Source organism: Sminthopsis crassicaudata, chromosome 4 (genome assembly GCF_048593235.1).
Source record: "Sminthopsis crassicaudata isolate SCR6 chromosome 4, ASM4859323v1, whole genome shotgun sequence".
NCBI classification, from domain to species: domain Eukaryota; kingdom Metazoa; phylum Chordata; class Mammalia; order Dasyuromorphia; family Dasyuridae; genus Sminthopsis; species Sminthopsis crassicaudata.
The window spans coordinates 296,224,436-296,235,380 of record NC_133620.1 but is presented as its reverse complement, the minus strand read 5'-3'; the positions used below and the strand labels follow the sequence as shown (position 1 = coordinate 296,235,380).

At 38.5% G+C, this 10,945-nt stretch overlaps 1 protein-coding gene across 1 annotated transcript; it reads right to left on the bottom strand.

The window, feature by feature from the left end:
* Window positions 1-737: 737 nt before the first annotated feature.
* TNFSF12 (TNF superfamily member 12) lies at window positions 738-10,161 on the bottom strand. The gene is made up of 7 exons (XM_074311820.1): window positions 9,903-10,161; window positions 9,650-9,700; window positions 8,994-9,057; window positions 8,682-8,735; window positions 8,562-8,588; window positions 1,808-1,932; window positions 738-1,607 (listed from the first exon to the last, which is right to left on the bottom strand). The coding sequence occupies exons 1-7, from the start codon at window positions 10,059-10,061 to the stop codon at window positions 1,356-1,358; spliced, it is 732 nt and encodes a 243-aa protein (XP_074167921.1). The 5' UTR covers window positions 10,062-10,161; the 3' UTR covers window positions 738-1,355.
* Between the last annotated feature and the right edge of the window lie 784 nt (window positions 10,162-10,945).

Sequence of the window (10,945 nt, the reverse complement as noted above, 5' to 3'; positions counted from 1 at the left end):
ATTACCAGAAAGAAACATTAAAATAGCTTGACCAAAATTTCCCTCCACTGGACAAGGTGATCAATCTTCCCTAGGTCAGCTTGTTTGCTGATTTGATTTCTCCCCCATCCCACTTCACCTCATCTCATCCTATCATATACTATCATACCTATCATATATCTCATCATATACTATGGGTGGCCAAGAGGAAGTCTCTGTCCCACTTAATCCAAGGGATTTCCCCCTCCAGGTGGAAAATGACGCTTACTAGGTAAATGAAGCAAAGTTTTGTACCTTGGTCAGAGACCTGATTTCTGTTTCATAGTTTGGGTTTTATGTAATGGAAAGTGCTCTGGATTTAGAGTTGGAAGACCTGCCATTTATTCACTAAGTGACTCTAGAAAGACTATCCTTTCTGGCTATTTATAAAATGAAGGGATTGGACTAGTTTAAAGAGACCCTTTAGACTAAAGTCCTATGATCCTCACTTCAGGAAGCATAGTTTCTGCTCCTACCTAGGATTTAGAATCACACACACCTCTATGCCTTCCAACTCCTCAACCTTCAGGAATCCATATATCCTCCCCCTTCCCTCCAATTCTTTTTAAACCTCATTTCCTTCAAGTACTATTCTGATCCCTAAACCTCCCCTCCCACCCCTATCCTGTCAAACAGAGGCTGTCATTTTACCTTTTTAATATCCATTATCAACAATTCATTTCAATAATAAAAATAACTTTAAAAAAAATCCACAGGGATTTTAGCAAGGAAGAGAATAATCTTTATCTTCTATCCATCAATTATGGAACCCACCCTACCTCCCCACAAATCTCCTTAGCTTTCCCCCACCCCATTCCAGTTTCTCTGCTTTTCCCTTTGTGAGAAGTAGGTCTTCCAGGGCCCCATCCAGGCATTTAGGCTTTTCCAGACACATTGTTTCCATGAGGAAGGCAACATAGAATAAAAGATTAAGGGATCCAAAACTAGAACCAAGGGGTAGAAATATGGGAGGAAGAGGGAAGCAGTATGAATTATGGGTCAATGGAGGACCAGAACTGAACAGTAGAGATAAGGGTAGGGGGAGGATATCTTGGAGAAAGGGAAAAGACAGAGGAAATCAGTGTTAGGATAAATGGTGAGAATGCTTTGGGGGTAATTGATAAGGATATGGACACAAATTAATTATGGAAAGCCTGGAGATGGGAGAATCTGAATTATAAGAACTTATGGCTAGGAAGGGCATTGCTATGAGAAATTAGGAGAGGGAAAGACAAAGCTATAGAGCTTGATAAAAGAGGAACAGTGTTATTTGGGGGAGGACAAAAAGAAGGAAGGATGGGGCTTTGACTGAAGTCTAGGAAAGCAGTCTAGGAGCATCACTGCACTTGAAAAAGTCCAAAGTAGGTAAGGAAGGGGGCAGCCTTGAGGTGTGCCGAAGGGAGAGTTCGGATCTTCAGGGAGACTCCTGGTCGAAGAAGCAGTAGCCCTGACACTTGGCAGAGCCTGAGTTGTGGGCCTGGAGAGCTGGCTGCTGTAGCTGAGAACTCTTCCAGGCAGCGCAGAGCCAAAGAACCATCCACAAGCAAGTCCAGCTTCAGGTAAACCGCTTTCCCCTCATCAAAGTGTACCTAGGAAGAGATATAAGAGGACAAAAGAGTGCATATGCAATCCAGACCTTAAGCTTCCCATGAGGTCTACTTCTACCTGAGCATTACAGCAACTTGGGCATTGTTCCTATGATTTCATTCCTTTTCTGACTTTGGCTTCTTCCTTCCCTCCCCTGCCCATCATTTTCATCTTAAGTTTTGGTTCCCATAAGGGATCTCACCTGACAGTACAGATAGTAGAGGCCAGCCCTGGTCACTGTAAATTCTGCGTTCTTGGCATCATATCTCAGTGGACTGGTGCTGTTGATCTTGGCCTCCTCCCAGCCACTCACTGTCCCATCCATACCTATAAAAATACATACTTGATAGGTTGGGGGAGGAGAGAGAGGATCCTTTCATAGGCTTTACCATCTTTCTCTTATACTCCCAATAACAATTTATAAGATTCAGTCCATGATATGCAGACCTATACAAAAAGATTCCACACAAAAATCTTCAGCCTTGAAATCTCAAAATACATTTGTTTTTTTGTGGAATTCTATAGTTGGGAAATTAAATCATATAGAGGGAAATGACAAAACCACTATTAGCAAGGACAAAATGACACAATTTTAATGCAAGATAAATATGTAGCAATAGATTTTTTTTTTTAACCCAAAACAAGGCTAATCAAGGAAGACTTCTTGGAGGATGTGAACTGGGTTTTGAAGGAGTGGAATGACAGGATGACAAAACAGTAGAAAAAGAGGAAATGGGGTGATGAGCCATTACATGGTAGGATCTTGAAGATTGGGCTGAAGTGTTTGTATTGGACGCAAAGTTCAGAGATATTTATAACTTACATGTTTCACAATGTGCTATATGTAATATAAATGAAAGAAATGTAAAAGTGCCCGTGTATACAAAAATATAGTAGCTTTTTTTCATAATAGCTCCAAAGTAGAAACAACAGAAGCACCCATTTATTAGGTAATGAATGGCTAAACAAATTATGACATCTGAATGTAGTGGAATAATATTGTACTATAAGAAATGATAAACCATTTCAGAAGAAATTGAGCCCTCTTTGAACTGATGCAGAATGAAGAGAGAACTAAAAACAATTTATACAAGGACACTAACATTAAAAAGAAATGATCCTATTGAGTTTGTGAAATATTCAAAAGATAATTGGTGATTATGGAACTGGAGCTCAGGAGAGAGACTAAGGCTGGCTACATAAGGGGAGCTAGATGCTGCAGTGGAGAGAGCACTGGCCATGGAATCAAGAAGACCCGAGTTCAAATCCAGCTTCAGACACTTAACACATTAGCTTGTGTGATCCTAGGCAAGTCACTTAACCCCAACTGCCTCACAAGAAAAAAAAAAAATCATCTACGTAGAGATGAACCCATGAATCTCAAGATCTTCAAGTGAGATAGTATGGAGAGAATAAGAGGTCCCAGCACAGAATTCTGGGGGTTCTATTGTTGGTTTGATCTGGAGGAAGATCCTGCTAAGGAGTCTTGAGGAATGATTAGATAAACAGGAGAATCAAGAAAACCCAGGGTAATTAAAAACCTAGGATGGAAAGAGTAGCCAGGAGGGGAAAGTATCAACTACTACAGAGAAATAAGAGAATTGAGAAAAGGTCATTAGATTCAGCAATTAAGGGATCATTAGTAACTTCTAAGAACAGTTCCATCAAAATGATTTAGTCAGAAACTAGATTGAGGAAAGTTTGATTAAAAAATGAAAAGAAGGGGGCAGCTAGGTGGCCCAGTGCCAATTCAGAGCGCCAGCCCTGAATTCAGGAGGCCCAAGTTCAAATCTGGTCTCAGACATTTAACTCAGACATTTAATACTTTCTAGCTGTGTTACCCTGGGCAAGTCATTTAACCCCAGCCTCAGGGGAAAAGAAAAAAAATGAAAAGAAGTGGAAGCGTAGAGTACAAAATTTTTCAGTGAGTTTAGCTGAGAATGGAATAAGAAATACAGCATAACTAACAAGTATGGTAAGATCAATCAAGAATTTGAGTCTTTTTTTAAAGGATGGTATAATATATAGGCATGATTGTGAGCAAAAGGGAGAGTCAAAATATAGAGATGAAAGATTAGAAAGTAGAGGTGAGAGTAGGGGACCATCTGCTGGAGAAGACAGGAGAAGATATTATCAAAGATGCATGTTGAAAGATTGGAATTAGGAGAAAGGCCATCACTGAAGTGAAAAAAAGACAGTAAGAGACAATATCATATGAAATGAAAAAGGATAGCATAGAGTTAAACCAGTATGTACATTAAGGATTTGAAACTGGGAAGATTGTAACCAATGTAGGGATGATGACCTGAGAAAATAATAAAGAGTGGAGGTCCTGGTAGGGATAAAGAAAAGGATTAATAATCATAAAACATATGGAAAGACCAGATCTGAACTTAGGAAGATTAGTCTTTGGGTTGCTAGGCCCAAAAGTTTGTGCTGCATCACATAGCTGCCCCATTTTTATTATTACTTATCTACATCATTGGCCATCCTCTCCAAGACCTTCTCACTTTCTTTCTTTCATGCCTCTCATCCCCTTCAACACCCTGGGCCTAGAAGAGGAATTGATTTTCTCCTTGCTTCTCAATGCAACTTCCAGACCAATTTTTGGGTCATCATTCCACAACTTCTTCTTGAAGTTCATATCTTTCATCTTTATCATCTGAAATAATTCCCTGTTCCAATTATTGGTAATCTATCTTCAGATCATTCTCCTTTCTTTTTCAAAAAGTATAATAACTTAGGGCAGCTGTGGATAGAGCACCAGCCCAGAAGTCAGTAGGACCTGGGTTCAAATGGGACCTCAAACACTTAATACTTCCTAGCTGTGTGACCCTGGGCCAAGTCACTTAACCCCAATTGCCTCAGCAAAAAGCAAAAAAAAAAAAAAAAGTACAGTACCTGCTGTACAATCTTTTCCCCCCACTTTAAAAGTGGTCCTCAAACTTTGGGACTTCAATTTGCAAAAAGGTATTCCCTTTAATATTTTGACATCCTATTTTATCAGTTTTGCTAGCTCCCATTACTTACATCTTCACCTTAGTCACCCACAGAGATAACTATCTCTTACCTTAGATCCCTCTTTAACTTTCAACTAAATGAATTCTTCTAGCTGTGTGATCCTTGGAAAGTCATTTAACTTCTAAATTTTTTCCTTCCCTAATCATAATTTTCTATTCTATTTTAGACCCTGCTTTACTTCTTTTAAGTCTATTCTTTGTACTTACCTAACCCTTCACTCCATCTTGTTCAGCCACCAGTCTCTCACCCCTGCTGTTCTCATTTTCAGATGTGATAAGTGATTGACTAGCTTAACTATGCATTATTATATATTCTGGAATCTCTTGCCACCTCAACCAGTTACTGCTCAGACCTTATCAAACCCCGATCTTGGATTAATTTTACCAGCAACTGGGTCCAATACAAGTTCAGTACCCTCTGTACTTGTAACTGCGCCTTCATTGCTTCATGGCAATTTTTATTCTTTTCCAATTGACTCTGTCACACTTCCCAAAGGGGTTATTCCATACCTTCTCTTCTTTCCTCAAGTTCCCTAAATCACTCCTTCATCTTTCTCAGCAGAGAACTTCCCCTCCTACTTTACTGGAAAAAAAAAAAAAATTATCTCTCATGAGCTCTCTCTTATTAACTTTATATTTGGGGGAACTACCCTTGATGGAAAATCTCCAAAGTCTCTCTCTTGAAGCACTATCTTTAGAACCATAGCTTTTTAAACTGTAGGTCACAATCCTATATGGAGTCAAGTAAGTGAATATAGAGGTGTCACAAAAAACTTGGCAAGAGTAAAAGGTAATCAAATACTCCAGAATTTAATTCTTTACACAAAAATAAACATACTTCTATTTCATTAGTATGCAAATTTGTTTTCATCCATTTCATAAGTATGCAAATTTACTTTCTTTGCTAATAAATGTAAAATTATATATACCAAAGAATTGCTTTAAAATAAAATTCTTTATGATTTATTATCAGTAAACATTTGATTTTTATACCTATTTTATATAACTATATACTGGGGGAAATAAAAATTTTTCCAATAAAAAGGGATAGCAGCTGAAAAAAGTTTTAAGAAACTCTGCCTTAGACTTAAAGAAGCTGGATAGGAGTATACACTCTGTCTTCTTTTTAACCTGCTTCTTTGGCCTGTCTCTCCCAGGATATCTGTAGAAATTCAAGGAGTTAGGAGCAGGCAATGGGGAATGAGATTCCTTTGTGCATGACAGTTGCCAATGATCTCTCAATTGCAAAGTTTGATGGTTTCATCTCAGTAGCTTTTAATATAGCCATTACCCCACTTTTCCTATGTACTCACTCTTCACTAGGTTTCTGTGAAATTATTCTTTTCTGGTTTTCCACCTTCTAATGAATCACCTGATTGTCCTCTATCTCCCACTCACAACTGAGCACTACTGCACTTTCTGGCCTAGAGTTTCCTCTCTATGTAAACCTTTAATGATCTCATCAGATTCCCTACGCTCAATAATCACCCCAATAAAAATGACTCCCAAATCTATATCTCTACTTTTAATAACATTTATGAACTTCATTCCTATATTGACAGTTTTCTACTAAACATATCCACTTGAATGGTTTAATATTTATTTATATGCTTAGCACTTGCTGGGGTTCCAAAATAAGGATAAGATAGTTCCTACTTTCTAGAGACTTATAAGCTAATCCAGGAGATAAGGCCATCATCCTTACATCCTTTAAAATTAAAATGATATATAATTAAGTGCTAATTGGTATGGTATAGATTATAATATCTACATTATTTATAATATATTATTTACATGATTATATTTACATGAGAGGGAGATCATTTGTATGATGAAATAAAGACTCATGGAAGAGGTAGAATTTGAATTGGACTTGGAATGATAATAGGTGGGATTGGACTAAATAAAAGTGAACCTGATATGCTTGTGACCTGATTCAGTGGGGAATAAGGAGCCATCAAAATATTCTGAGAAAAGATGGGACATGATATAAATGAAGTTTAAGAAATAGTCTGCTAGAAATAGCTAGTGTAGTTTGAAAGAATAGTCCAGAGTAGGAACAAGCCTTATTATTGTAATAAATTAAACTTTGGGGGGGCTGTATTGAGGTTGTGACAATAGAGGATGGAACATAAATAAAAGAAAACTCAAAAACAGGTGACTAGATATGAAGGGATGAGAAGTCTTGAAAAGTGAAATGCCCTTCTCTGACCACATTTTTCTGTTCTTATACTACTTTCAAACCAATTTTTTTGTTTTCCATTCTCTGGCTCCTTATTTTTCCAATCTATCATCTTTATTCTGGTTTTATTTGCATCTTTACCTAAACTGTACCTAAAGTACAAGCTTCAAACTTCAAAGGAAATCTCTTGACTTTATAAGTCCTATCCCCTTTTCTCCTTTTTACCTCAAATATCTTGGTTTTTTATCATCTTTCCCTTTATGTTGTCAAATTTAACTTTCACTTGTGTTCTTGTATCCTGTCACCTCCTGCTTCTTCTGGGACTTATTGTCCCTTCTGTTGTTCTTGACTAGTTCTCTCCTTTTTGCCTACATTCTCAAACCTCCCTTATAATTAAATTTTCCTTGTCTTTGTGATCCCTTCAAACTGCCTTCAGTGTCTTAATTTCCTCACTACCCTCTTTTTTTTTTTTTTTTTAAGCTCTTTACAATTTGGATTCATCACCCACTGCTCCACTGAAAATGTTCTCTCTAATGACTCCACCAGTGATCAAGACCAATGGCCTTTTTTTCACCCTTTGTCTGTAGCACTTGATTTTTCCTTCTTGAAGTTGTCTCCTTTCTTGGCTTCCAAGACACTTTTACCAAATTCTTATCTTACTTTTTATGAGCTCTGACTTCTTTTTCTTTCAATTTGACTCAGTGATTCTCCTACAAGTAGACAACCCATAAGGTTTTATCCTTGACCTTTCTCTTTTCCTTCTTTCTTTTTGAAATCTCATTTGTTCTTTTTTTTCCCCAATAATTTAATTTTATTTTCAGTTTCAAATTCTCTGCCTTTCTCCTCTCCTCTTCAAACCATGCAGAAAGCAAGAAAAACTTTACAAATATGTATATTATATGAAACAAATTACTGTTAGCTATTTCCAAAAATAAAAAGAGAAAATAGGTTTCACTCTGCATTCTGAATTCATCAACTTTTTATCTCCATGGAAGTAAAAGGCATGTTTGATCATGAGTCTTTTGGAATTGTGCTTAGTCGCTCTCTACCCCACTCCCATCAATTACCATCTTCAAAGTTGATTATCTTTACAATTTTGTTGTTACAGTGTAAAATTTTCTCCTTCTGCTCACTTCACTTTGTTAGTTCATAAAGTCTTCCCAGGTTGTTCTGAAACCATTTTTTCATCATTTCTTACAGCATATAAACTTTATGTAAGGGATTTACAAATTTATCTTTCTAGCCCAACTTCATCTCAAAATTTCTTCATTTCAAAGAGAATTTCCAACAATCTGCTAAACATCACTATATGGTGTCTAGCCAACTTCAAATCAGTATAATCAGTATATCCTACCCAATATAATCTGATCTCCCACAAACCATCTCCTAATCTATTAGCATCACTATACTAGTCACTAGTAAAAAAAACTTGAAGGCACTTTCTTCCTTCAGTCTTGAGAATAAAGGATATGTTGACAGGCAAAAGACTCCTACTCACATTTGGGATTCAGTACTTACAACCTTTTTGCAATTTCTACCCCTTCACTCCCTTCCCCACTCCCACTCCCATTTGTCCATTGTGTTTATTTTTATGGACACTACTCTACTGCCAGCTATATAGCTTGGAATTCAAGGCCTTCCACCAAGGAGTTGAGGCTAAGAGATTGGAAGAATTGGGCAGAAAGCCAAAAGCTGCAGGAGATGATACTGTGTAATTTCAAGCAACAGCACAGACAGTGGAGTCCATCACTTACCAGCCTGAGCTCCATCCATTGCACGAACTATAAAACACATAGATAATGTTACTTAATTTTTGATTGTTTCCCCATCACTATACCAACTCAATGATTCCCTTCCCACTAGTCATATCTCACCTTCATAGTGTGCTGCATTCACTTTCCGAGTCCGAAATTTTGAACCCTTCACAGCTAAAAATAAAGAAATGCCAGATGAATAAAAGCATTCTTTCTGGGTACCCACAGGTCTGATATCCCCAGGCTCTGCTATCTTTCCTGAGTTCAGACCTTCACCCCAGGCTCAACCAGTTCTTATCCTGTTCACCAACCCCTGTTCCCCTCGGGACACACTGTTCCTCTTCTTTCCCTGTATCTCTCTCCCACCACCTCAATATCTTGTTCATAGTTGAGATCTGGTATGAAGCAAGGTTAGAATGGTGGGACACTCACCACGGGAAAGGCGTACTCTTCTCTTCAGGATAGGAGCTAGATTCTGGCTTTGGGAAATCATTTGCTAGGGAAAGTAAGTGCAGATTTGAACCAGAACCTTGGCCTGTATAGCCTCAGCCCAATATCAAACTAAAGAGATACCCAGATTAAGAAAAACAGACAGTATGAGAGAAACCTACAAAGACTGTGGCTGAAAGAGGAGGATAGCCAGAATTAAGAGATAAAGCCAGGGACAAGCATAGCAACAGAATTTCAAAGCTGTTGGAGATATCCAATCCAACCAGCTCATTTTAGAGGTGAGCAAACTGAGGCCAGGAGTGGGAAAAGGACTTCTAAAGGTGATTTGAGAAAGTGAGCCTGTACTTAGAAAGCACTATGTTTCCCTTAGGATATTTCAACTTTAGATTTAGTCTTTCACCACATTTTCAAAAATGTGATTTTGAGTAAAGAGCACACTGGGTCTGCTCCCAGGCTTTACTCCCTTTCCAGGACTCTCTTAGAGTCACATCTTCTGTTGCCTCTTAGGAATCCAGGATTGTTTTGCCCTTAAACTAGATTCAAGGTTGCAAAGACACTCAGAGAGAATGAGTCAGAGAGAATCAGGAAAATAGAACAAAAAAATGACTCGGGGAGATACATCTCACAAATAAACATACCATTACTGCCTCAGCCTCCTTCTCTTCCTCTCTCTCTTGCTGGGCTGGGTCCTATAGAAGGGAACAAGAAAGGACATTAGTAGGGAAACAAACCCTCTCCCTTCACCTGATTCCTCACCCTTGGCTCCTCACTTCCTTCCAACTAAGTTCCATGCCTCATTTTCCTCCAATGTTTCTTCAACCACTTCTGTTTAGTAGTCCCACTCTGGCTCTTCCCAGTACTCCTCTATTTCCAGGGCAAAAGGGATCTCACCTGGGAGAATGGGGATGCCTGGGTCCCCAAGCTGATAACCATTAGCAGAAGGCCGAAAAAGGCAAGAGAGAGGCCCAGGGCCAGGACTAGGGTGGGTAGCAGGGCGGTGCCCAGCACCCCCCGTCTCCCTTTCCGCCTCTGGCTCCTACGGGTGGCCATGGGGGTGGGGGGCTGTGCTTCACAGCGTCCCCCCACCCCCAATCAGGACCGGAGGGAATGGGGGAGGGGGAAGTGGGAGGGAGCAGGCTGTAAAGAGGGAGGGGCAAGGGAAACGGGAGGGAGGAGAGGGATGAGAGACAGGAAGCGGACATGTGTTAAAAAACGCAGAAAGCTTGTTAGAGAATGCTTGTTTTCATATGAAATGGAACTCAGTACGTGTTTGTCTTTTTTTTTTTTTTTAAATCCCTGATTAAAGAATGTATAAAGCAATGATGAATATAAAACAAAGAATTACTGTTTGTGTTGCTGTGGAAACCCCCCCCCCTAGTATAAATCTGATTAGAGTATGTACAAAACAGAGATTAATTTGTTTGTTAAACAAAAATGAGTGACAGACTAGAAAGGATACTAGGGGAAGGAGAGTGATTAGTTTATGGCATTGTGATTCCCCTGAAACTCATTCTCTCTGAGCAATTACTAATCTAAGGCAAAAGAAGTAACTATTATACAACTGTGTTTCCTCTTAGCTTGTTTTTCTCTAGAACTAATTATTTTGCCTTGAATACCTCCATGATTACTTAGATTAATGTGTTTTTGAATTCCTATACATCTTACATTCCAATTTAGGGCTCAGCAAATAAAGTTTGTGATCAGGGCAATTCAGTTCGATTCAGCAAACATTATTAAGCTTCTATAGTCACTGAATTAAGTTTCGGGGATATAAAAACAAAACAAAAAGACAAAAACAATTCCATAACCCCTATCTTCAGGATAATAGTGGAAAAAGATTCTACTAACACAAAAATAAGTAAGGTGCAAATTATAGAATGTTTCAGAGGGAAAGAAAGAATATACCCAAAGTGCTTTAAGAGAAAGGATGTACA

What these genes read in the sequence shown, in the direction of transcription:
- TNFSF12 (XM_074311820.1), bottom strand. Translation starts at nt 10,061, where the DNA reads ATGGCCACCCGTAGGAGCCAGAGGCGGAAAGGGAGACGGGGGGTGCTG. An exon ending in AAGAGTACGCCTTTCCCGTG is followed by an intron (nt 8,736 to 8,993) that starts GTGAGTGTCCCA and finishes CTTTATTTTTAG; the next exon opens with CTGTGAAGGGTTCAAAATTT. An exon ending in TCTACTATCTGTACTGTCAG is followed by an intron (nt 1,608 to 1,807) that starts GTGAGATCCCTT and finishes ATCTCTTCCTAG; the next exon opens with GTACACTTTGATGAGGGGAA.